Source organism: Siphateles boraxobius, unplaced genomic scaffold, assembly GCF_051911475.1.
Source record: "Siphateles boraxobius isolate OS27281-9 unplaced genomic scaffold, OSU_SipBor_1 1, whole genome shotgun sequence".
NCBI lineage: Eukaryota > Metazoa > Chordata > Actinopteri > Cypriniformes > Leuciscidae > Siphateles > Siphateles boraxobius.
In genome coordinates, this window is record NW_027508699.1 from 24,404,847 (window position 1) to 24,432,347 (window position 27,501).

Sequence of the window (27,501 nt, forward strand, 5' to 3'; positions counted from 1 at the left end):
TACAGTTTTTATCACGGGTCATAATGTACTGATCGAAACTGTATTGAAATCCCAGTAGTTTTTATTAGGGAGTGTCTATTGTCTAGATATGGGCGTCACACTCACAGGTGTAATTCTAGGAAAACTAGTCTCATCTACTTAGGGTTTATGACTGTTGTGTTCTCTCTGACATCACTCGTGTGTGTGTGTGTGTGTGTGTGTGTGTGTGTGTGTGTGTGTGTGTGTGTGTGTGTGTGTGTGTGTGTGTGTGTGTGTGTGTGTGTGTGTGTGTGTGTGTGTGTGTGTAGAGCATGCAGATGGGTTGTGCTACCGACTGACCACAGTGTGTCCGACGGTGAAGCCCCAGACTCAGGGTCTGGCTAAAGACGCATGGGAAATCCCACGAGAGTCACTGCGTCTGGAGCTCAAGCTGGGTCAGGGCTGCTTCGGAGAGGTCTGGATGGGTAAGGCAAATGCACATACAATGCAGAGAACTCAAACTCATTCCCCAAAGCACCTGGCACACTTTACCCCTCTCTCCTCTACTGTGAATGTCATGTACGTCTGTTGTTTTATAAATGCACCACAGCATTTAAGTGTTTATGTACTAGAGGGAGGTGTGAAAGTGGATTATTAAGAACCCATTTCTTTCATCACAGCTCTTAAAGCTAGCTTCGCTGCAAGCTCCAACATGCCATATCATAGAAAAATATGTCAGAAATTCCACTTATTGTCTGAGTATGTTTGTTGCAACATGCATAATAGGCTCCACATTACTGTTTTGTCATGAGCTGGCAATCTGTCATTGCCGTTTAAACGGTTTGCTCAATGCTCTGTCCTGGCAAATGTACATACTTCACCCGTTTTGGTAGATTTCTTAAAGGGGTCATCGCAAAATTCACTTTTATAGGGTGTTTGCATATAAATGTGTCTTTGCAGTGAGTGGACACAATTACCCTACAATGAAAAAAATCCATTCACTCCTTTTTTCTTTTTTTTTATCCTCAAAAAGTCTAAACACTCTCAAAAATCAAGCCGTTTAGATTTTCTGAGCAACATTGTCATATTTGTATACTGTCTTGCGTTGACACGCCCCACCAAAGAGAGGGGTGGGGTGAACAGTTGCTCATTATCATTTAAAGAGACATGCACCAAAACGGGTCGCTGTGAACAGAGCTGTTATTGAGGAGGTAAAAGGGTGTTGTTTCACACAACCATTGAGGAATATTAACCAAAGTATGTTACAAACTTTACATGAAGACCCTAAAGAATCATCCTTGTTGAAAATGGGCATCCGATGACCCCTTTAAGGAATTCCATGGACTTCTTGTGTATAAATCTTGTTTTTGGTATAAAAATATTTCGGTGTTTCCACATTTTTTACTACTAATGAGGTTTTCATACTTTTCTCCACTGATGATTTCTCAGATCCTTTATGATCATTTTTTATTAAATAGACAAATATTTAGGCTTTATTTTGGGTTTTTATATTATGTTTTGTATTTACATTTTATTGTAAAATCAAAGAATTAACACTTCAGTTCCACTTCTGGATTAATTACTGGATTACACAGGGTTGTTGCTCTACAAAAACAATGTTTTTTTGTGTAATTTTGTTTTGATTTGCTCTCTCATTTTGTTCATTTTTTTTTCTCTTCTAGGTACTTGGAATGGCACGACTAAAGTAGCTATAAAGACTCTGAAGCCGGGCACCATGTCTCCTGAAGCTTTCCTGCAGGAAGCCCAGATCATGAAGAAGCTTCGGCATGACAAGCTGGTGCCCCTGTATGCCGTTGTGTCCGAGGAGCCAATTTACATCGTCACTGAGTACATGGGCAAAGGTAGCTTGCATTCTTGTTCTTAACTTCCTGTTTATTTTTAAGCATCTTGATCTATATTCTTAACTATATATATAATTTTCTAATTGTTTCATTATATTATTTAGATAATTAATATAAGTAATATAAGACCCGTTTTATAATTTGGTGTTGAGAGAGTAATTTATTTTTTTAAAATCATAAATATTGATATAATATATTATGTAATAATAATTAATATAAGTAATATATGACCCGTTTTATAATTTGGTGTTGAGATAGTAATTTATTTAAAAAAAATCATAAATATATTCCCAACCCCCAGCTGCAAATATAGGAAGAATGAAAACATTTCTAAACACCCTAGATCTACCCACGATTGGTTCAACACAGAACAAATTTTTCACTGCACCAATCACAATGGAAGAAGTAGAGAGAGCGATAAGTGGGCTAAAAAACAATAAATCCCCAGGAAGTGATGGCTTCCCATCTGAATGGTACAAGATGTTTAGGGAAGAATTGAAACCAATCTTACTAAGATCATTTAATCAGACCCTCAAAGAAGGGAGACTCCCCCCATCATGGAGGGAGGCTATCATAACAATAATCCCGAAAGAAGGTAAAAATAAAGAACATTGTGATTCGTATAGACCAATCTCTGTTTTGAATGTGGACTATAAACTATTTACCTCGATTATCTGTAAAAGGTTTGAAACTTTTTTACCTGATCTAATTGATGAGGATCAAACTGGTTTTATTAAGAGCCGGCAAACACATGATAACATTAGGAGAACATTACATGTTATAGAGAATATTAAAGAGAACCATGAATGTGCCGTTATTCTGAGTCTTGACGCAGAAAAGGTATTTGATAGTGTCAATTGGGCCTTTCTGTACCAGGTGCTTGAAAGATTTGGATTTAATGAAAATTCAGTACAGTGTATTAGAACAATTTATTCAGAATCAAAGTTAATGGTCATTTGTCTGCCACTTTCAATCTAAGTAGGGGTACAAGACAGGGCTGCTGTTTGAGCCCCACTCTTTTTGCTCTTTATATTGAGCCTTTGGCCCAAGCAGTAAGGCAAAGTGAGGAATTGGGTGGGATAAGAATTGGAGATGGCCATCATGTAATTGGGTTGTTTGCTGATGATGTCATTATTTATCTTAAGGAGCCTGAAACTGCTCTCCCATTACTTATGAACATACTGGAAGATTATGGGAAACTATCTGGATATAAATTAAATGTCTCAAAAACTCAGGTTCTATCATTTAATTATTCCCCATCACAACTAATTAGACAAAAATATAACCTAAAATGGGATGCAAAGCACATCAAGTACTTGGGGGTAATTCTAACAAAAGAATATTCAGAACTCTATTGTAATAATTATAATATTATTAATAAGGACATCCAAAGAGACATTGAGAGATGGTCGACTCTACCTATGGAATTCAGCTCGCGAATAGAGGTCGTGAAAATGAATGTTGTCCCAAGATTGTTGTATCTTTTCCAAGCTTTACCAGTAACGATTCCTAAGACTCAGTTCAGGGTTTGGGACAGGATGATTTCAAGATTTATCTGGGAGGGGAAAAAACCTCGAATAAGATACACAACGTTACAGCTAGCAAAAGACAAAGGTGGACTAGCCCTACCAAATCTACTGGAATATTTTTACGCAGCACAAATTAGACCATGTATATGTCTGTGTAACCCTAGCTACATATCGAAATGGAAAGATATAGAGCTTGCAAACCAGAGTTTACCTATACAGTCCCTTTTAGGTGATAAAGAAAAATTGTTGGTATCAAAAAAGAATCTAGATCAAATATCAGTCATTGCACTTGAGGTATGGTTTAAATTAGTTGAGCAGTATAACCTAAAAAATCAGATAAAATTGTTAAGATGGGTGGCATTTGATCAAAATTTCAAACCAGGGACCTTTGATGTAGGATTCAGGAGATGGGTAACTAAAGGTTTGACTGCTTTGTGCACCTTTGTTACACGTGGAAAATTTTAAAGTTTTGCTGAATTAAAAGAAAATTATGGTTTGGAAAAAAAAGATTTTTATCGGTATTTACAAATACGGGACTATTTTGAAAGGGAGTTTCAAAAAATGGGTAGTACGGAGCCGAATACACTGGTAGAGTTGATAGTTGATTCCTATACAAAGAATAATCGCAGAATAATCTCTTCTCTTTATCGGGCCATGATGGAGAATAGAAAAAACACATCTAGCTATATTAAGCAGAAATGGGAAAGAGAATTAGAGGAAGAAATTCCAAATGAAGAATGGTATTTTGCTTGCAAGACACAACATACGATTACCTATTCACAGAGATGGAAAGAGTTTGCATGGAAAAATTTAGTGCGTTATTTCATTACCTCCAAAATTAAAAGTAAACAATTATCTACACCACAATTATGCTGGAGGATATGTGGGCATACTGATGTTGATCATCTTCATGTATTCTGGAGTTGCCCAAAAATATTACCTTTCTGGAACATGGTTTTGATGGAGATCCAAAAGATTTTAGGTTATAAAATACCAAGAAATTTCAATACATTGTATCTGGGAAATAACACACACTCAGTGTTGAGAGGAGATATATATCTTGTTAATATATTAAGTGTAGCATGTAAGAAGAGTATTACAAGGCATTGGTATAAGCCGGACACCCCCTTACTTGGAGAATGGATAGAAATTGTTAAAGAAATATTTAATATGGAAGAAATGACTTTTATTTTGAGACTTAAAAGGGACTTATTTCTAAAATATTGGAAGAAATGGATTGAGTACTGCAATGTAAACAATCAATGATTATATGTAAAACTATACTTGCTCCAGAATTGAATGTATACCCCATGTTCTATTGTTTGCTTCTTTTTTTCTTTTCTTTCCCTTCCTCCCCTGTCTTTCTAAATGTTGAAAGCTCGAAAAATGATTAATAAAAACACAGTAAAAAAATAAAAAATAAATCATAAATATTGATATAATATATTATGTAATAAATATTACATTCAAAATATATTATGTTGAAATATGATTGTATAAACATTATTTCATGTTATATAAATTATTTCATATTCTATCAATTATAATATGGTTCATATCCTGTTTTTAACATTTTCTCATTTTGACGGGAAAAAAAGCTTTACTCTTTGCCTCTCTCTTTCAGGGAGTTTGCTGGACTTCTTGAAGGAGGGTGAGGGCAAGTACCTCAAGCTACCCCAGCTAGTAGACATGGCTGCCCAGGTAAGAGAGAAACCCAACCCTGATCCACTGTTAACCAGCCTCTTCCTCCTTTAATAGCCTCATTAGTAGCTGCCCAATCGTTAGTCGAAACATGTCACAGTTAACCTCCCAGAGCGACAGGGTTTCAGTTTCAGTCTCCATCTGGCTGTCATATTTATTTTATATCTGATATGACATCCTGCTGCCCGTGTGTTTCTCCCAGGCGATTTGATCCTCATTTCCCGCCTAATGCCTGGAGCACTTAACCGCCACTCCTGTGGGGCCACTTCACTTTAATGTGTCCACTCAATTCAGTTCTGTTTGCTCAAAAAAGCTTACCGTTTCTCTCTCGCGTTCCTCTCGCCTCCTTGAGCTCCCATCACTGCCGCTTTGCTTGACTGAGGCTTCAATCTCGCTCTCACATCTCAGCTTGCGAAACGATGCTTATGGACAGGTTTTCAGTTTGAGGTTGTTTGTTAAATTCCCTCAAGAATATTTCGTCCTGTTTTTTTCTTTTAAGCTTGTCTTCAGCAACCTGTTTGTAGATTTCACCCACACGCAGCTATTTGGAGCTGCTGTTTTCACATCTGAACATTGGTTTAAAATTTAGATTTTTAAGCCACGAAACTTCAAACATGTGTGCCCCCTTATCTGAACCCATAAATGCAGCATTCTGACGCTCCTAAAATAGGATTTCCATGACTGGATCTGACAGGTTGGTTTTTAGAAGTATTTCTGGAGGCTTGATTTCCTGTTGTCTTGTCCAGATTGCAGATGGCATGGCCTTCATCGAGAGGATGAACTACATCCACAGAGACCTGAGGGCTGCTAACATCCTGGTGGGAGACAATCTGGTCTGCAAGATCGCCGACTTTGGCCTGGCTAGACTGATTGAAGACAATGAATACACTGCTAGACAAGGTATTGTGGATTGAAATGCAATATTAACACTTTCTATAATTCGGCCTGAAGTGATAATTACATCATCTCCTGTTCATGATTTATCTGATTGCGGATATATTTGAAATAATCACGATTATTATGCAATTTAAATTCTAATCACGTATTGCCATCCGACTAAGGGAATTTTATATGAATGTAGAAATCTTTCTGGTCTCTTTTTCCGGTGTAGTAGTGTGTAATGTGAGTAGTGCATGATGTTATAAAATTATACAAAATTATATTATATTTCTTTAATAATATTCTGCTGGGTTGTCAATGAATAGTGGATGAAGGATCAAAAATAATTTAAACACTATTATTAATATTATTCTACCCCTGTGCAAATTATATTTACAAAGCCTGAATGGAAATCACAGCATATATATTTTTATTGTATAATTTCATGTTTAATGTCAATTAATTACTTTTTTATATGTATGTGTGTTAAGCACAAGTGACATGAACCAAACATTTTGTTCATCTGTAACTCAACCCATTATGGCCTTAAACATTATTATAAACCCAAAGCTTGATTTGAAAATTAAAGCAAGCTGGGGTTTTTTCATCCTCAAAATCAGACCTTTACACAAAATATGCGTGGTGAAATATATAACTCACAATCTTTAGTCTGGAACAATGATGCTACTGGCAACAAAGCCATTGTGCTGGAAGTTAGGGCAATCAGCATCTAATCATGCATAATTACCTCAATTACTATCTGAATCCATTATCTCCCAGAATGCACTGTGATTGTGAAGAACAAGTTGACTTGCCATTACTTACATAAATTGATGATGATTTTTCCCTGCAGGGAGTCTTGAAAGCACAAAGGCCTCTCGGCAGTAGAGAAAATAACACCTGCATTTGTTTTTGTAGCTGTTTTACTAGTGATCCTTCGTGATCAATGTATGGGAAGGTTTTTTATAACAGATTCTCACTTTCCCTTCACTACTTTAACTATCAATAACATGGTAAAACAACTACATTTCATATCCATTGAATTGAGTTGTGTAGAAGTCAACGGGATGTTTTAAAATGCTGACATTTGCTTTTAGTAATAGCCATTGACTCTACTGCAGTAATTTAGAGATTGTGTGTCATTGTTCCTCTAGGAGCCAAGTTTCCCATTAAGTGGACTGCACCAGAGGCAGCGCTGTATGGCCGATTCACCATCAAATCTGACGTCTGGTCCTTCGGTATCCTGCTGACTGAGCTGGTGACCAAGGGCAGAGTGCCATATCCAGGTGAGAAATCTTACAATGAGTGAGAGGAAAAATATATTTTTACTGCTGAATCAAATGTATCATAATTGCACTTTAATTTGGTTTGAGGTAAACTTGTGTGCATACAGTGCTTTAAGTGGGCCGGTACGCGCCGGTACTCGGTACCGCCACTTCCAAATATAGCTCTTGAGCGTACGGCCACCTCTCCGTGCACCCAGAACGTGCTTTTAGCGTACCGGTACGCTCATTTGCACATCTGTTTTAATCCTTTGGCTGCGCTGACGCTTTTCAGAGCGCCCTTCACAATGCACGCTTCCTAATTCGTCCCACCGAGAGCAGAGACTACATTACCCATACACCCTTGAGTTTTACAAGTGAAAAGCGCATGCGTCGCTTTTGCTGCTGTCAGTGTCAACCAACGTGGTCCTGAGAGGGGGACATTCTAAAACGCTTAACGTGAAAAACTCTTAACGTGGCTTACTGTACTGACAGTGATATTGAAAGACCAAACTCGGTACACATCATATTAATAAACCATACTATGTATAAAAAAATCAGATGAGCCCAGAATATGAACGCAACGCGTTTAATTACACATTAAGCGTTTTCCTCCCATAGAAAACCGTTATAAGAAAACGCTTAACGTGGCACTGTAGGCTACTAAGGCAGTGATATTAAAAGCCACGTTAAGCGTTTTCTTATAACTGTTTTCTATGGGAAGAAAATGCTTAACGTGTAATTAAACGCGCTGCGTTCATATTCTGGGCTAATCTTATTTTTTTATACATAGTATGGTTTATTAATATGATGTGTACTGAATTTGGTCTTTTAATATCACTGTCTTAGTGCAGTAAGCCACGTTAAGCGTTTTTCACGTTAAGCGTTTTAGAATGTCCCCGGAGAGGGAGTGTGAAACGCGCAACCATAGCTGCTCGGTTAAAATACAAATACAATGAACACTATGGTTATTATGTTTTATAATTTATTTTATGTAATTTTGTTCAAAAATTTTTCAATACCCTTTTGCACATTTTATTTATGTTCAGTAGCTCTTTCTACAGTAGCTTTTTCTAAGGTTATTTTTCCAATAACCTTTTGCACATTTTATTTAAGTTCAGTAGCTCTTTCTAGCTCAAGCAGATCCATAAACTAATAAAAGGATTTATTATTTTTCTTTTATAAGGTCGTCTGTTGACTGCTGTATATAAAAGTCAGCAAAAAAATAAAAAAATAAATAATAATAATAGAGTACCGGCACCTCTTTTGGGCCACTTAAAGCACTGTGTGCATATTTTAATGGATAGTTTACCCAAAAATTTAAATTCCACTCCATTTCCGCTCATGTCGTTCCAAACCCATAAGACTTTTTTTAATCTTCAAAACACAAATTAAGATTTTTTTTATTATTAATGTAACCTGAGAGGTTTATGTCCCACCATTAAAAGTCCAGGTAACCAAAATTTAGAAGATCCAAAAAGGTCGTAATGGCACAGTTTGATCCAAGTTTTGTGAAGAGATATGATCTATTTGATCAACAGATTTAATTTTGGCTCTTTTTTTTCACATCTAAACAATAATCGTCACATACATAAGCACATCACATATGGTAAACACGGAAGCTCAAACGTGCCTGCCTGATGCACAAGAATCAATAAGGTTTGTTCGTGTGAGACACAATAGCTTCCATGTTTATCGTATGTGATGTGCTCTATGTATGTGTTTACATGTGAATAAAAACAAATCATTATATCTGTTTATCATATAAATGGATTTTATTTTCACAAGACTTGGATTAAACCGCTTTGATTATGACGCCTTTATGACCGATTTTGGATCTTAGGGCGTTTTCACACCTGAAAGTCCGCACCAAGGTCCGAACCAAAGTTCACATTTTGATACATTTTATACTTTTAGAAAGTTTTGGTTTGGTTTCACACTGCAATTATGCGAGCGCACTAAAGAACTTTACGTGACATACTTGCGTCCTGTCGTCATCATCTATGTGGGCTGCATCTCGACATTGATTGGTTTGTAAATGGACGTGCGTCTGACGTCAGCGTGTTGTCAATGTGGCGGGTAACTTTGACATTATGAATGAACAGACGCATATCGTTGCAACTGTATTGTTATTTGTATGGCATAATTACCTGCAGCACCAACTATACACAAGGCTAGTTCAAATTCACCAAATGAACGTCCTCGTCGTGCGAACATTTTATCGTCGCCGGCAGGAAAGGAGGAGAAGACTGCAAGCAATCATGCGAGCTCTTTTTTTGTGAATTTTTTCCAGTTGACTTCTAATTATGTCATCAGACCATACTTCAATTAAAAACCTCGTCTCCTCCTCTCCCCATGTGCGTACGGCTCATTTTTCCTGCCATCTTCTGTTTTTTCGGCTATGCGGGAACCGCCGGAACTTCCTGTAAAAGGTCTGAAAGTCCGAACCATACAGAAATGCTTTCACACTAGAAACGAACCAAACCTTTGTTCAGCTTGATCCGGACCGAGACTATCTCTTTTCGTCGTACCAAATTTAATCTGTTTGGTCCGGACCCTGGTCCGGGGGAGGTTTCACACCTGCAATTTTGATTCGGACCAAACTGAAAAGTCCGAAAGTCCGGACCAAACAAGGTAGGTGTGAAAGGGCCCTAAGTTTTGGTTACCTGGACTTTTTGGGGTGAACTATCCCTTTAGTATCATTCAGCACCAGACACACCTAAACCAGCTAATCATGGTCTTCAGGTTTACACAAAAAGTACAGGCAGGTGTGTTCAAGCAGGGTTGGTGGAACTCCAAACTGAGAGGTGCAGATTCCACTGTGCCCCCTACTGGAGGAGAGAGGCACTGCTGGGTGTGTTATTACTACTCTGAAGGAGCCATCTGGCTGAGGCGGGCATGAAAGACTGACTGGGCACCAGTTCTTTTTTAACACCATCTGTCTCTTCCCTCTCTGCACTTGTCCCTCACACGGCCTAGTCTGTCATTTGTAGTGCTTACCCTAAAGCATCTCACTGATGCTGCACATCACAAACCCAGTTAGGCTTTCATCAATCATTCAGTCGTACACTATTAGAGTCGGTCCATTATTGATGGACATCTGCTTCCATGCAGAGCGCTGGATTAATGTGACAACTTTGTTCAAGTGCGGGTAAGTAAGCTAGAAGTTTGGCTCAGTGGTTAAAGATCTGAGCTGGTAGCCAAAGGTTTGTAGTTTTGAACCCCAGTAATTGAGATCCTTAAGCTATCAGTATTGTTTAGAATCACATTTTTGTTTTTGAAAGAAATAGATTATCCTGTTCACCAATGCAGCTTTCTAATTATTAAAAACAATGTTAACATTATTATTATTTATGATTATTCACAGGGCTGCCGAAAAACATAACTAATCAGTTTTCTGTAATTTATTGCGATTTAATCGCTCCTAACATTCAAATTTTTCATAAATATATTTTTTGCATTGAATCTCCATATTAATATAGAAACCACATACTGTATTTTAAATATTTTGTATTTTAAATATTTGTTTAATGGCTAGTGTTACCAGTACTAATACATTTCTGAGGATACAGTGAATAATTACAGCCTGTAAATATTATATGATTGAAAGACATGCCTTAACTGCAACTTATCAGACTGCTTTTATTGATCATTTATAAATAACACTAGCAAAAGGGTGTAGGGTAAAAACACATGCTGCTTTCATTGTTTTTAATGTTTAAATAGCAAAGATTAATCACAGAAAATAACGTTTTAATACTTCCAAGCCCCAATTTTTTTAATTACTGTTTGCAAAAATGTTCTATATTTCAAAATCTGATTTTACATGTGATTTGCAAAGTTCCACTTTCAGCAGCCTGCTAAAAACACGCGCGTTCACTATTTTGATACTTGGAGAGCATTTCTTATTATTAGGCCAGTTGTGCTGCTGAATTTGAAAGTGTGGAAACTGCAGATGAGGAGTATATCGCAGTCTCTGAGAAACAAGCCCCTCACTGGTGCTCAGCTGGCAGCTTCATTGAACCCTGCACTCTAAACACCACTTTCATTTGTAACAGTGAAGAGAAGACTGAGGTGATGCTGGGCTGGCCTTCAGGCAGAGTTTAAAAGAAAAAAAAAATTATTCTATTTTAGTACATTTTCAAATGTAATTTATTCCAGTGATGACCAAAGTAGGATTTTCAGCATCATTACTCCGGTCTTCAGTATCACATGATCCTTTAGAAATCATTCTAAAATGCTGGTTTGGTGCTCAAACATTTATTATTATTATTATTATCAATGTTGGAAACTGTTGAGCTGCTTAATATTTTTGTGGAAACCATGATACATTTTTTCAGGATTCTTTGATGCATAGAAAGTTCAAAAGAACAGCATGTATTTGAAATAGAAATATTTTGTAACGTTATAAATGTCTTTACTGTCACTTTTGATCAATTTAATGCATCCTTGCTGAATAAAAGTATTAATTATTAAAAACAACGTCCTTGCCTTTAACAAACTTTTGACCAATAGTGTATATCATTGCTTCAAGTGGAGGATTCTTATTTCTTTTTCACAACAGAGTTTGGAAAATATGGCATTTGAAATGGAATGTCTTTATTGTAGTTTTTGATGTTTAATCCTTCCTTGGTAAATAAGTAGTGTGATTCAATTAATCAGTTTGATTAAAAACAATTTCATAGTGATTCCAAATGTTTAGTGGTGTAAATACTGAAGTAATGGAGAAAGTTTATAATCTGTAATATGACAACCTTAATAGTCTTAAGCATTTCAGGAAATCCAGCAGCTTTTAACTTTCCACTTAATATAAGATTTATTGATCTGAGTTAGCATGCGTAAGCCTTATTGTTGTGTGAGTCATTATGCAAGCAAGAGTAAATGAAAATGGGCTGAGCTCTGAAAGGTCACTCAGTGTTTCTCGCATCCATAAAGAATCTACATATCCGGCCCAGGAAAAGTCTCTTTCCCGTAAGAGAGCTCTTGAACACAGGCAATCTACTACTTTACATATCATTTCCTCTTACGTACCACCAGACTGTCTGTCCCCTCTGTCTTCAACACTCCTGTCCTCTGTGGGCACCAAGCGAAGTGTCTGCAGTAATTGCACACCCCTCATATCCTGTCTGAGGCAGTCTGCATGATGAACAGTGGGCGGTTGGACAAACTGACTCTGTATCAACTGTTTTTCAGGCATGGTGAATCGAGAAGTGTTGGAGCAGGTGGATCGGGGCTACAGGATGCCGTGTCCTCAGGGCTGCCCGGAGTCGCTACACGAAATGATGCGGCTCTGTTGGAAGAAAGAGCCAGATGAGCGGCCCACCTTCGAGTACATCCAGTCCTTCCTGGAGGACTACTTTACCGCCACTGAGCCACAGTACCAGCCCGGAGACAACCTGTAGAGACCCTCTACGGGACCCAGAGACTCACCACCACGTGCTAATAAGCCACCAGGACGGTTCTCAAACCCAGTGTGGCACTTCCTCCCAACAGCTCCCCTGCACACTTGTCCTTACAGAGATTTGTGGTTGTTTTTGTTTCTTTTCCCAGTCAAGAATAAAGTGTAAAAACTCTATTAGCAGATAAAACACATCTTCCACAGCATGACTTTTGTCATCAGGCTGTGCTTTGCCTGAGGATGTGTGTGTGGTGGAGTTGATGAGGGGCGACGTGTGTACTAGGGGGTTTGAAGCAGGACCACGTCATGCTCCCAAAACTCTGCTGGGCTGATACCCTGCATTGCAGACAGAGAGAGTTGTGAAAAAAAAAGAGATGAGCTTCGTGCTGATGGCTGGTTCACAGTTGCACAAAATCAGCTTTTTTCTTTATTTGTTTATCTATTTGTCTGCATTCTTTTCACCTGAACGTTAAATCCTATTGTAAAATCAGTCTTTCTTATTTTAACGTTGGTCATTTGTCTTTTTCCCTTTTATTTAGTTTTTTAGTAGTTTGAGTAGTTTATTAAAAGTGACCAATAACTGTGGTTGAAACGGTTGAACCTAATTTCTGGGACAGGACTGTGGAAGTTAGAGAAAGACAAAAAGAGAGAGAGTGAGAGAGACATGAGGGCATTAGCCGTTCTGAATGTATGAGAGCTTAAGTTTGCGAACGATTGATTACAGGGGCCGATTTTTTCTTCACTAAAACACTTTTATAGCAAATCATGATGTTTTTTTAGTAGGTCTCTTAATTTCAGTTTCAATCTTTATGAGAGCTTGAATTAATATCCTGGGAGATGATTCATATTGAAAAGCCTTCACAAAAACATTTCTGACGACCATTTGCCATTTCAGCCAGCTGCCAATTTTCAAGCAAAAAATCATTGTTATAAATATTATTTTTGACTTGAATTATTCAACAGTAATTTAGAAGAGAAACTTTTTATTAACAAAAAAACAGACCTGAGCAGTCCAAACATCATTCCTCACGCTGCTGTTATCACAACAGCAATGCCTGAGTTTCTTTTTTACACACATCAGCACCAAACACTGCCAGGTTTCTGTTTTTCGTGCCAACACATTTGTAGTGTTGCCAACCTCTTGGGACAAATTCATTGTTCTCTCATGTACACTCCAATAAATGAACCAGAGAGATTTATAGATCTTCCACAGTTTATTTCATACACATATATTTCAAGAGAGCCATGTTTTTTTCATTCTGACATATGAATGTGAATTTGCTCAAATTATTTCAAACAGATCCGTTTGTTTTTGACTCTTTTGCAAGTTTCTTGAACCGGAATCAGAATTGCATGAAGCCTCTTTTAACTCGTTCACCACGATGTACCATGTTTGCTGCTGGTGGAGTCGTTGCATTTCCTGTTTAGGCATCGATCACTGTGAAATATTCAGGTACTACAGATTAAGACCATTTAACAACCAAAGTTTGATGAAATCACTAAAAAGAAAAATGGTACAAGTCTAATGGAGAGGGTAAAATAGAAATCAGATTTTGCACCACTATTACAGATTTAGTCTTAATGTCAGAGTTTGGTCATGTATTTTCTGTAACGGGTTCATTTAATCCGTGACAAGGAATTTAATGCACTTGAGATGAATCAGACGGATATCTTTTGGAGGGTTAATTTGTTGATTTCTTCTCCCCTTTGTCGTGTAGCTTTTCATATATGTAGAGAGGGAGGCCTTGCTTTTGTCCTTCCTGTACGTGAGCCCTTTGTACTAGGGACTTTTTTGTATCCTGGACATCACCTAAACATCTTTCCCATCATCACCTCCTGTTTTTCAAGGGCTACAGGCAAGTTTGAGCAAAACTCTTTTATCGATTTTTGTTCTTTGTGTCAAAAAAAGAAAGTACTCTGATATGAGGTGATGGTCTCCGCTGCAGAGTTTTAATGACATTGTTGTGAAAATGGTAACGATTACTAATCTGAAGAATTTGTACAGTAAAAAATAAAGTTTTACGTATTGATTTTAAGTGTATGTGGGTTATTTGCAAATCATGATTTGCGTTTTTGTTCAGACATGTGAAATAGTTTTATCAGCTGAACATTTTTAGGATTTTTATGGATCATTTTGAACTGGGACTGAACGGAAACATATGGAAGCCCTATTCTACATGAGAGGAAAAAAGGTAATCATGTATGACTTTTGTAGTACATAATACTAGAAGGATTGCATAGAAACATTCCCAATAATTGAATTAAACGATTATAGCATTTTAAAGTGAACACACATAGTCCTTTTGATGCAAGTAACTAGTCAAATGGTTTTGCACTAAAAGTAAATGATTATTTTAAGCAGTGATTATTAAGTAATGCCAGTTTACAATCACACAGTGATATATTTAAATATATATGTATATTGTAAATACATTTCGGACATACTGATGATGTTTAAGTCAATTAACACAAGACAAGATTCAATTGCAGCTATTTGGAACCAGTCACATCACACCATAAATAAATTACAATACTTGCAATAACTTGTTTTTGTTTTTTTTAACTAAGCCCAATGCATAAAATACAAGAAAACACACAATATATAGTGGTTTACTCTTTAGCAGGTTAGTGCTTGGATGAAAACTGATGACTTCTAGTTTGGTTACACATCCTCGTGCCTAAAAAAAAAAGAAAAAATACATTGTTAGAGCCGAGTCATATATGAGCATTAAGGGCAGGCACGTTCACACCAAGAACAATAACTATATTAGAGTCCAGTCCACCCCAGCAGACGATATCGTTCTGATTATTCTTGGTGTGCGCTGCAGTTTGTCGTCTGTCGATATAAATATCTTGAGCTCTTTGGACTGTCAATGTTTTTATCGTCACCCTGAAACAACAACGATCCAAAACGTGATTGGATTGTGCAGGCGCCACTGATTGGGACAGCCTATCAGCAATCACCTTCAGCTTTCCGCCAAAGTCAACTCCATGGTCAGATTTAGATAAGAGACGAAACAATGGATGAAGACGCAGCAGGTCCATCCCGGGAATGTCCCAACCCGTGGCCCCACCTCGCCAGACTTTCAATTTTCTGAATTTTCTTAAATTTTCTTAAATGTTAAATAAAGCAACATGGTAAAAAAGATGAAAACGACTTGATTTTACTTTCATTTCCATTTGCATCATAACTCCATGTAGGACGTTTCTGTACATAAATGTAAGCACTGTGGTTAGGCTGGTCATTTCCGTAACACCAAAAAGGAGGACACAGACATCCCAACCTGCAAGAAGTCATTTCACGGCTAGGGCACGCAAGGTCTCTCGCTCTCTCCCTCTCTGCCGTGCGCGCGCTACACGGTTTGGAGCACATTCAGTAGGCTATTTTCTGTCTCGCATGCGCGCCTCTAGATTCCAGGAGATTTTAACTAATTTACGGGCATCGGGGAACCGCTATCAACATCCGGGATTTTTATAGGTTAATTATTTTAAACAATTCAGCGCAACTCCAAAAAGGAGGACAAATGAGTGTCCGGCTTGAGGCTGCGCCGGACGCCGGACAGGGGGCTTAAAATCCGGACTGTCCGGCCAAAATCCGGATGTATGGCCACCCTAACTGTGGCAGTAGTAATGCAATATTTAGAAAATGTACTCTTGATACTCAAGTACTTTTAAAAACAAGTACTTTTACTTAAGTAGACATCTGACTGTGCTAGTACTTTTACTTGTACTTGAGTAAAATTTAGCAAGGGGTATCTGACTTTTACTTTTAAGTAATGAAGCTGTGTACTCTGTCCGCCTCTGATCGTTCATCGGCTGGGGAAAAAAAGTTCTGAAAGTGCTTCCAACGATACTGTTCCTCTCTGCTGTTACTGTTATACTTGTGGTGTGGACTCTGCTATTCTTTTTATATTTAGAATGATTAATTTAAATTGAACTATATCTTTATCGTTATAGTTATCGCCCTTTGTATGAACAGGCATTTAGACTCAATAGTCTACAGAAAAACAAACTGGTTCTTGCACCAAAATCATTTGCCATACTTTTTGACTTGAAGGTCCCCTGAACTCTGTTCTTCATTAAAACAATAATTATTCAAGGGGTTCCTTATCAAAGAATCTAATTGTTTAAAATGGAACAGTTAGAACATGTATAACAAAATATAAAAGTAAATCAAAAAAGCAAAGTTTGCATATGTTGTATGTTTTTGTATCACACTTGAGTGGTATAGTATGATATAGTGAGAATTTAGGGCTTCCACAGCTTAATTTTATTCAGGAGCCCAAACAGAGCAAAAAATGCAATGTGGTGCAGATGTTTTTTATATAGTAAAGTATAAGATTAAATTCTAATAGCTTGTAATATAAATATCAGTTGTCACTCTGTTTCTCAATAATATGTCTTACTAAGATGATATTTAAATGCTTAGTTTTATGATCAAAGCTAGTTTTCATTTTGGGAGGCAAACATATTATTCAATACAGTACAATGAAGATTGAGAAAACAAATAAACATCCGCCAAAAGCCTGGGGCAACTTCCTAAAAAACTATGAGCGATGAATCAGAGTGCAGAAGACATGTAGAGGTTTAAGTACGACGGATTTTTCAGGTTTGGATCATGTTGACAATTTAGAGGACTGAGCAATGCATGCATCACATATGATACAGTAGACTTTAAATGGTTATTTATTTGTTCATTTAACATTTGAAATACCTTTAAGTCATCCTGTCACCCCCTGGTTGAGAACTGATTCATGTGATTGAACTGAGGAGTATTCTCTTTGAGATATTAACCTGTCCCTGTGAAATGTGTGCTGATGAGTGAGAAGTATTCTGACATTGTTTAAGTGTAAAGTGTCTGACCTGGCCATCTGCTTGTAAGAGCCAAGAGCCTCCTGTGCCACATACTGGATGAATGCGGGATCCTGCAGCCTGAGACCCGCAGGAACAGTCAGGGTGAGAGTGGGGGAGTTTAGAATATTCACTTCCACTGTGGTGACTGCTGCCAGAGTGTTGCTGTTCTCCTCAGTCTGTGCCAGCACCTTGTTGTTTGGGGTCAACAGATTTAGTATCTGTATTAGTATTTTTTTACCTATTTTCTTGGGTAAATCTACCACTATTGTGTTTTTCACTTTTTCTTACCTACTGAATTATTACCATTGTGCTACATATGCAAAATACCATAGTATTACCATGTTACTATGCCTAAAAATCAATGGCAATACCATGCTACTTTTTTGTTAGTGTCTCACCGTGGCAATGCTGAAGATGCTCTCAGGAGTGGTGTTGTTATTGGCGATCTCAGTCACCCAACCAAAGTCGGAGGCCATGTTGCTGAGCCAGCTGATGGTGTCGTCAGTATGACGTTGCACAATTCCCAGCACCTCCTCATACTGCTGCTTTGACGCCTCCAACAGCTGAGAGACCTCATCCAACTCTATGTGCAACTCTCTTACATTTGGGCATTCTGTCACTCAATAAGCATTTGACATGATCAATATGACTGGTAAGGGTTAATGGGACAGCTTAAGCAAAAATGAAAAATCTGTCATTTAAGGTCCTTTCACACCAAAGACGATAACTAGAACGAAAAAGATGGTTTTGTCAACACCACAATTATAATAATAGCAAAGAGGAACTTCAGCAAGTGCTTATAATAAACAATGTTATTGTGTGCTAAAATTTGTAGAGCTTGTGTGATTAAAAATAAATGTAAGTCAATGGAGACATGACTTGTAAAAATTAATTTGTAGAGCTCTCTAATCATAATTGTTACTAGTAAAAATGCAATTACGACAAGTAAATTAAAAGCTAAAATGGTTTGCCATAGTTCTCGAAATCAACTCTCTGACTCTCTGACTCACACTTCTAAAGAGCTGGAACACAGGTTACATGGATTTATATATGGAGAACTATCCATTTGACTAATTGATGTGAGCATGTGCTCTTACCAGTAAACAAGGTTCCCTGGCAGGCCTCACACTTGCTCTGCAGCTGCCAGCACTCTGAGGACTGTCTGCGCAGATCTCTGCACAGCCTCCTGTTCGGCGGAATCTGAGGGAAGAGTTTCCTCTCTGGGGTAAATACAGACACATGTAGAGAGAGTTAAGGCCTGTTCACACCAACGGACATTAATGCTTTGTTTTTTATATAAACTTGTGTGTGTGTAAATGACAGAATTTTGGTTGACTGATCTATCCCAAATGCACCTTCCTCCCTCGCTGTCTCCTCCACAGCATCAGGAATGTCACTGAAGGCTTTTGTGATTACGGCCCCAAACTCCTCCAACACATTTCTCCCAAAGTCAAAGAAGGACTCCAGCACATCGTCCAGGCCCACACCCTCCAGAAAGGCAGAATCCAGAGCTTTGTTGGCAGGCTTGAGAGCCAGCTCACTCTCTTTGTCTTCCTGAAGCTCAGGGCTGAAGGCTCTGCGTAGGGCCTGGTCCAGCTCATGGTGAAAGTGGGAGACCAGCACTGCACTACGATTGACCAGGGTTCCCACTTTAGTGAGGAGGTTGCTGAAGGAGTCCTCGATTCTCACCACCTCCAGGTCAGGATTCTCTGCGCTCTGGTTCAACGCTACCTCATCCTGAGCATGACGAGGGCCAAAGCGAGAGCTCAGTCTTTGGAAGAAGTTTTGTAGCTGTGGAAAACAGAAAAATAGTCAAACTGAAGTTGATTTCATTGTATCCCACTACTATTTTGCAAGTTTTAAATTTAAATTTAAATTATTAAATTAATGTTAAATTATTTATACATATTTTTAGTAATTATTTAATTATTAAACGTGTGAAATATAATTTGTTTTAAGTGCATTGTACCACCACTTTTGTATTAGTACTCGGATTTTATGTAGTGAGAATCAAGCACAGATAAATATGGTGTATTTGGTTACACTTTATTTTAAGGCGTCCATGTGACAGTGTAACTATGCATTATAATGTAATATATGTAATAATATTTAACTACATGTTCTATAGGGTTATGATTAAAGTCGGGTTTAAGGTAAGTTACATGTAATTGTTATTTACCTACTGTTACTACTATAGAAAGCACATGTAACGTGTAACAAAGACTATTTCTACTCAGTAGTTAACCTAATGGTAAAAGTGGAGGAGAATGCTGTACCTTATTACTGAAGTTGGCGAATCCCCGGCGGCAGGTGTTCGTATAGAAATTCTTACAGGTGTCCTCAAGACAAGGTCGACATTCCTCCCAGGAGGACTTTAGAGATTCTTTGCACTGCTGCTCGGCTTCATTCAACTTCTTTTCTACATTCTGTGCAATCTCTGCTGCCCCCTGATGGTGTAAGAAGGCATTTAATATTATGTTTACATTTTTTTTTTGTTTTTTGTTTTTTGTTTAAACACCAGTAGAAAAACTATCCATTTTAGTTTCTTAAAAAAAAAAAGATTGTTCACTGACTTTTTTCTTCTCCCCGCTATGCACGAGAGACTTCATGAGGTTTGCATGTTTCTCTTCATTACTGGCCATCACCTCCTTCATTTCCTTGATTCCGTACAGTGCCTTGCTGACCTCCTGATCCACTAGCTTCTCCCCTTCCAGAGACAGGCCTAAAAGACCATCAAATTTCAGGACATTTAGATGTCAGAAGATTGTTCCCTGGATTTAGTGTATTCATTTATGATATGAAGCTCTTTAGTAATATAGGATGCACTCACGTTTGAGAGTATTGGCTAATATTGGAGGAAGGGTGGTATCAGGGGCACAATGAAAGGCCCCCAGAGATGCCAGTAAAACCAGAGAAAAGATCAACACCCTCATCCTCAGCAACTTTGACACGCTCAAAAGAAAAAACAATACCTGTAAATTACAAATTATTATTTAATTTTTCTGAATGATGCTGTGTTTAGTATTTATTTTTTTGGACTAAACAATAGGCCTACTTTTCTTATAGGTGCTCTAGGTGGTTCGGAGACTTGCATTAAATGGTTGCAGGTGATTTTTGAAAGGTAATAATTGGCAATGTAGTACACAACTAAACATCTTTGACTTTTCTCACCTTTTCCCCCAGTCAGTGTTCATCCCAGCAAACACAGAACATTAGTAGGCCTATTTGGGTCCTGTTTGTTTTTTTTATTTATTTTTTGAGAACCAAATTTCAAACCAAATTATTTTTAGGTTTTATTTTTTGCAACCATAAAGTAACGTTCCCAGAACGTTCTATATCGGTTATTTTTGGGTTATAGACTGTATTTATATAGGCTAGTTGAAACGTGATAAATCAAAACGCGTTAGATAAATCAAACTTTATAACTAAAATATTAAGCCAAGGTTAAGCTTAGTGTGAAAAGCACAGTAATGATAAATTCGTGGGTTTGTTTTCTATCTACATTTTACTGCGCGCCTCTGCTCTGCACGCGCTTCTCCAGCACGCGCTTCTCCAGCACGCGCTTTCACCTGCCTACCACAGAAAACCGCGCACTCGCGTTTTTAATTTTTAATTTCAATCATTTTACCGGCTGATTGACTTATATAATAGTTATTTATCGATCTCTTTATTGAATAATTAGGCCTACTTATAATTGATATAGATATTAGAGTAAATATGATTTCGAATAGATTTGACAGCCTTATTGAAGAGAACATGTTAATCGAGAAGTTTACGGAACAAAAGAAGCACATCCCGCTAGCTGTAGGCTACAATTCAGTGATAAGAAGTAGGCTATACATGATCTACTTTAAGTCAAATCATTGTTTATTCGTTTTTTTTAATGTCAGTGAATACATTTCAGATTTTAAAAACCATATTGTATTGAAGTCATTGTAATTTGAGGCTAAAGAACTGTAAAAACTTTCCTGGCTAACCAAAAACAAACCTTAAAAAAGACAGTTCTGGATACCAAAAATTGTTAGCTGGTATCCACCTTTGTATGCGAATTTTGAGATAGGCCTATTGTATAAAACACACTTGATGGAAACACCAAGATTCGCATCGAATCCAAAAATACCCATAAACACCACTGTGTGGCGCTGCACCTTATGAGAAAACCGTTCAGATGAAATTCACTGTTATATCATCTTCAGGCAATACATCTCTGTAACTAGTCAATCTCTGACATTCTTTAGTCTATGTGGTCAGTTTGTGAACTATCTATGTATCTAATCTGTTTTCCACTTCAAGAGAGCCAATTGATCTCTAGAAGCTTCTTTCTGGGATTAAGGAGGAGGCAGAATCTGTAATAGCCTATTAGGCAGTTTAAAACATTACAGAATGTGCTATGACTTAATATATTGAGCCAAACAATTGTGACTATAAACCGATATATATGAGGTGTTATTGAAGGCAAAGCATTCTATATACTGATTCTTCTCACACTATAAAAGAATCCATAGAGATTATACAGAAAAAACAAAGTTAAATATTCAATAAACATGTTGAAAAACCACCAGAGGTTCACAAGTTCACCAGCTTTACTTCATGGCCATCTGTTGTCTCAAATGAACACAACAGAGCCGCCACATTTGGCAAGTTGAAGTCAAAAGCTAATGTTGTAAAGCTGTCACATCATATGGCATATGTCTGAGTGCTGGTAAAACAATCAATAGGCCTACATCATTTTCTGCCATTATTTGCACCTCAGTTCGATCAGCAGGGTGTTACACAATAGTGTCTGCATTAGTCAAAAATAGGCTGTGCTTTTAAATCCATAGAATAACTGCTTAAGTAATGAACAAGTAAAGGTAACTTTACATGCAGCTAACTTTATACTGCATTTATAAAATCAGCGCTATTCTGACATCCTAACATTATCTAGAGTATGTGCAGGCCTAATTGCTTATATTCATTATTAATCCTTTTGTTATTAGATCATCATTAGTTCATCAATATATCAACATGGCAAATTATGTTTGTCATATTTGATTTCTGTCCACAGCAAAAAACATTGTGTGATTATATAATTCTCGCCAATTAAACATCTCAGAAACTTAAAGTATTATAAACATAAACAGCTACATAAACAGAGCTATCTAACATCATAAAGATTATAGGAGAGGAACTCACCACAAATATCCAACTGATGTCTGACTATGCAATGTGATTGATGCTGTTTCCTGTGAACAGTGAAGGTGTGTTGTTTATCTTTACCTGGACGCTTCTATTTATATGTAGAACCAGAGACAATCCAATTAAAGCATTTAAAGGTTATGGCCGTCCAACATGTAATCCAACCAATTCAGACATACGCAATAGTTATATATAAATAAATGTATAAAATAAATAAATAAATAAATAAACAAACAAACAAATATATATATATATATATAGACTATATATATAGACTATATATAATGTATAATAACTATATATAGGCTATGTATATATGTATAAATAACGATATATATATATATATATATATATCACCATGTTATAGTAAACTAGTAACATTGTGAAATATACTATAACATTGTGATCTAAAAATATGCATTTCTAAAACAAAATCATAGTAAAAGTGGTGTATGCTAATTGTGTTATAGCATACATTTTATTTTATCCTTATTTTGTCATGATAACTTTGACAAAGTCTAAATAGTTTTGCATCTATATTACAAGGTTTAAAAAAAAGCCTTGTCAACCTCAAAGCATAAATTGGCAACAAAGTTGTGGTAGGCCTACATTCCCCTCACATTTCTCATTAGCGCACCGTGACCTTGTAAAAGTGCCCCTCTCTTCAGGGCTTGTGACCCTGAAAATAGTATTTTCTAAGCTCTAATGAGAAACAGCAATATGGGTCACTGGTATGTCCATCTTGGCTAAGTCTAAACACACCTGTTTCACATAACCCTATCTGGACCTGTCGCGCTCATCTACTGCCAAAGAGCTGGTGGCTGGCAGACTGAGGGTGAATTACTGGAACCTCAGAATGCATGTAACAGCAGAAACTGAGAAGAAAACATTGGTTTAGTATAAAATGATACAGGTACCTTGAAAATGAATTTTTTTTCCAGTAAAACCATATTAATATTGGATGTCCTTCAAATACTGTAAGAAGCTTTCAGAATAATTTTGTTTCATTTCTATAATTGTAGCAACTATGGTATTTTGGCCGAAACTTTGTTTACCATGGTAAAGTTTAGTAAGTTGATAGTAAATGTTTATTTCTAAGGTAAATAAAAATGGATAAGGCACCTGCTCTGGCACAAAAGCTTCCAGATACTTAAGAGGGCAAATAAAGTCAGTTTCAGAGCACAGCAGTGCAGCTTTAATACGGTAGAGTATTTTTTTTTTTTACATTAGTGCTTAGCCTCGTTAAGTTGGAAAAACATTTCAGGCCAGCTAGACTTGTGTGGTGCAACAGATCACACGATTCTGAACAATCCAGTGGGATGTCAAATAATTAATCACGGATCCCTGTGGCAAAGGGATTTAGAGAGAAATGCAAAGAAAGAACGAAATGAGCTGTGTGCTTATTAAACCTGAAGGGAGCGGAACAATAGTGGAAGCAATTTTGAGCAACAGTCAATGCACGCAAAGAACTTTACACTTGGCAGTCCTGGGATTCAGAGCAATTTATTTTGAAAAAAACACACCAACTGATTGGGGGGAAAAAAAGATTCAGCAACACTTTCTATAATGAAGCATTTATATAGATCTATATTATTATGATAATGTTATTGTCATAAAACACATAATTTTTTGGTGTTGGTCATGTGTTTTATGCATTATATTTTTGAACACATCTTGATCTTTTGTAATGGAAATATGTTTCATAAGATCACAGTGGTAACTGCCTTAAACAGCCTATCATAAGCTTTTCATGATAAATTTAAAGTCAAACAATTATAACACGCAAAACCCTAACCCTGCCATGGCTCAAACCTTAAAATTACAGATATATAACTTTATTGTGTGACAACAAACCCCAGGCCAGTAGCCTAGAAGCTTAACATTGTTATTAGAATTTTTTTTTTGTCTCAAAGTTGAGCCTACACAATGTTTAAACTTCATAGCACACTTTTAACCGATTTTAAGCCATCATAATAACAGCGATTGAATAACAGTTTAAAATACATTAAGATCTTTAAAATGTTGAGCTTTGGGTAGACACAAATAGGCCTACATAGTAGTTTAAGAAGTAGCCTGATGTTTTCTATACTGTTTCTTATTACAGGTTAAGATTTCACAGTACTCTAAACCCAACAATAACTAACTCGTGCTACGTGTGTAAGACCCTCCCATGTGAGAGGACGTTTAACTCCAGATGCGATGCAGCATATTCAGAGCTTCAGTGTAGAGGAGGCTGCAGCTGCTGATGATTTTTACCTGCATGGGTTCCTTTAGGAGAATAAGTTCATGTAGAAAACAAGCGGACTAACAAACACCCTGCGGACTCCCAACTTCTCTCTTCTCAGGTTGCAGCCAACAAGCAGAAGAGGAGGCATCCTCCTCAGTCCTCACTCACCTCAAGTGAATTTCCTTCGTGAACACGTTCTCATGGAGAGAGGGAAAAAGTTTGCGTCTTGAGCCGCAGTTTGCTACGATTTATTGAACATCGGTGTCCACGAGTTTTTTTTCCTTTTGTGTCTTACTTTTTTTTATATAAGTTTAGCGTCAGTCACAGGGATTGAGGGGGTAAAAACCATACTACGCATGTTTCAGGTGGAATATTCGCATCTGTGAAACTTTAGCGTGGAAGTGCGCGAGCGCTATTCTTGAGTCTGGGCGATTGTCATGAGATTGATGTGAACGTTTGGATCGAACGGTGTACCATAGTTTTACCACAATGAAGGGTAAGATGCATTTCAAATGACCCTCTCCTTACACATTTTAGTGCTTGGCTTTTTAAGGTAAGTCTCTTGAGTGTATCCACGCGTTTCGCTCTTCAGTTTTCTGCTTTTCTTTCTCTTGTAAGAGGAATGTGAGTTAGTCCAGTGCATGAAACATCTGGTTGCGATTAACTGCTCGTGGTGTCTAAGGTTGGCGGATTGTTTGGCTGAACTGCCATAAAACAGCTGCATACCAGGATATACACACACAACCTTGTGTTGCTGACCGGCTATTGTGTGGGATGTTCAGTAACACTGTTTCTTTTATCTTAAAAAAATGAAAACGCGTGGCCACGTTACAAATGAAACATCTGGCGGGGTGTGAAGACGTTCCTCTAAGGGTTGAAGAATATGTGAATTCTCATTTCTGAAAATTTTCTGTTAAGCTTGAGAGACTTTAAAGTGTTAATGTTGAGTTTTCAATGTTGAGTTTGGATTTATTATTATTATTATTATTATTATTATTATTATTATTATTATTAAAGGTGCACTCACTATTTTTTGGTATGCAGCCTAAAGTTTTACACACAAATAAATCAACAGCACTTTTGAAAATTGTCTAGAATGTTAGTCAATATTATGTTAATATTAAAATAATGTACACTGACATAAGATATATCAGTCTTCTAAAAACAGCTTTTGATTCTGCATGAAGTAGGTCCACCCTAATGGATGCGGCCATGCTGAGGTCACATGATGGCTGTGTTAGTCAATTATGTTTACTTTATATAGCTATATTTTTGTCAGTGCTCAAAAAGAGTGCAAAAATAACAACTATTTTTCAAAAAAAAAAATAGAAAGCAAAAACAGACCAAAAGGTAAACAAACAGCTTCATTGTTAATGAGCAGCAGCAAAAAAATGTTTCATGCCTGGCTAGTCTAAGTATAAACTTTAACAACACTAGTATTGGAATGACTAACAACAACAAAAATGTACTGAGGGTAACTTTAAAAGTGTCATGTGCTCTTACTTCTAAGGTCAGTTGAGCTGAGGAAAATGGAGTCAGAATTATATAATTAAAAATGAAAAGGTCCTCTATTTTCAGAGGTTGTTGAAACTTGCATGTTCTTCTAAGAGCCAAGAGGTTTTCCCATCTTGATTGCACAGCAGAATTTAAACATGTGACTCACACAGCCACTTTCAGTAAAAACAACCCCTACGTCTCTTTTTGGATGTCCAATGGCCAGATGTTCTGACAAAGAACAAGCCTTCACATCACATTTTTGTGCCATATGAGTTATGCAACATTTCACTGTTGTTCTAATTTTCAATCAGAATGCTGCCATCTAGTGGAAATTTCAAATCTGAACGCCTTTTGTTTGAATTCACACTGAACTGAAAACAATAGGCATGTGATTCATTGGAGACTCTATGACATTTTTACATTTACTGAATCTTGCTTCAACTGGAATCTGCAGTGCAGTTCCCAAACAAATCACTTCTGAATTTGTATCTAAAAGCAGGATGTTGTATTTTTCACCCACTGATGTATATTTGTAAAAAGTAACAAACTGTGGTTTGCTTTGTTTTTGGCTAGACATCAAACAAATGAGATACTGTAGTTGTTTTTGGTTCATCATTTGGTTAGATAAATGTTTATTTACCATGAATCAATTTAAGGCATTGACATATTAATGATTAGTAAACGGAGCAAAAGGCACATGGAAATAACCTAATAAGGGTGTTCAGACCACACACAGTGAAATGCTGTTCCTCCGAGTAAGGGTCATCTGTGGTCTTCTGTGATTCTTCTCCATGCATAACATTTTTAACTTTAAAGGTTTTATTTCAAGCAATATTTCTCTTGCAATGTCATGTTTCATTGCTGTGGCTTTATACAAATGTTGGTTTTTGGGTGTGTGGGAGCTTTGTTCCTGTGCATTTCCCAGAGTTGTGTTGTTATTTTCAGCGAAAAGACTGAAATAGCTGTTAGCATCAGTCCTCAATTCTTTGTCCCAAGCCTGTTTGTTCCCTAGTTTTCCACTCTGAGGTTTCTATGGGTTATGTATATCTGTCCATTTGGATTTTTGGACCTGAGGTCGCACTCTGTAGGGTTTCTCGACGGACTGTTCCCCCTCCCACCTGCGGTTCTTCCTCTGGTTAAGTATCAGTGTGAGGGG

At 37.2% G+C, this 27,501-nt stretch overlaps 3 protein-coding genes across 5 annotated transcripts in view; 2 read left to right on the plus strand and 1 right to left on the minus strand.

The window, feature by feature from the left end:
- yes1 (YES proto-oncogene 1, Src family tyrosine kinase) overlaps positions 1-14,625 on the plus strand; it is a 37,223-nt gene extending 22,598 nt beyond the window's left edge. Inside the window, exons 7-12 of the mRNA XM_077230101.1 lie at positions 288-443; positions 1,641-1,820; positions 4,974-5,050; positions 5,797-5,950; positions 7,084-7,215; positions 12,385-14,625. Coding sequence (XP_077086216.1) covers positions 288-443; positions 1,641-1,820; positions 4,974-5,050; positions 5,797-5,950; positions 7,084-7,215; positions 12,385-12,593 — 908 coding nt within the window. The 3' untranslated portion in view covers positions 12,594-14,625. The remainder of the gene's footprint in view (positions 1-287; positions 444-1,640; positions 1,821-4,973; positions 5,051-5,796; positions 5,951-7,083; positions 7,216-12,384) is intronic.
- clul1 (clusterin-like 1 (retinal)) lies at positions 13,785-22,714 on the minus strand. Of its 3 annotated transcripts, none has more exons than XM_077230124.1 (9): positions 22,619-22,714; positions 20,274-20,395; positions 20,017-20,165; positions 19,720-19,890; positions 18,799-19,234; positions 18,541-18,663; positions 17,842-18,062; positions 17,453-17,631; positions 13,785-15,267 (listed from the first exon to the last, which is right to left on the minus strand). In XM_077230124.1, exons 2-9 carry the CDS (start codon positions 20,374-20,376, stop codon positions 15,252-15,254), a joined length of 1,398 nt encoding a protein of 465 aa, XP_077086239.1. In that variant the 5' UTR covers positions 20,377-20,395; positions 22,619-22,714; the 3' UTR covers positions 13,785-15,251. The 3 variants fall into 3 exon arrangements, with proteins under 3 accessions (XP_077086239.1, XP_077086248.1, XP_077086230.1); XM_077230133.1 differs by having other exon boundaries at positions 17,842-18,056; positions 20,274-20,415; positions 22,619-22,703; XM_077230115.1 differs by having other exon boundaries at positions 20,274-20,415; positions 22,619-22,703.
- Positions 22,715-24,772: 2,058 nt separating this feature from the next.
- The window catches only part of colec12 (collectin sub-family member 12), a 40,826-nt gene continuing 38,097 nt past the window's right edge, over positions 24,773-27,501 (plus strand). Inside the window, exon 1 of the mRNA XM_077230207.1 lies at positions 24,773-25,344. Within this exon, the coding sequence (XP_077086322.1) occupies positions 25,338-25,344 (7 nt within the window). The 5' untranslated portion in view covers positions 24,773-25,337. The remainder of the gene's footprint in view (positions 25,345-27,501) is intronic.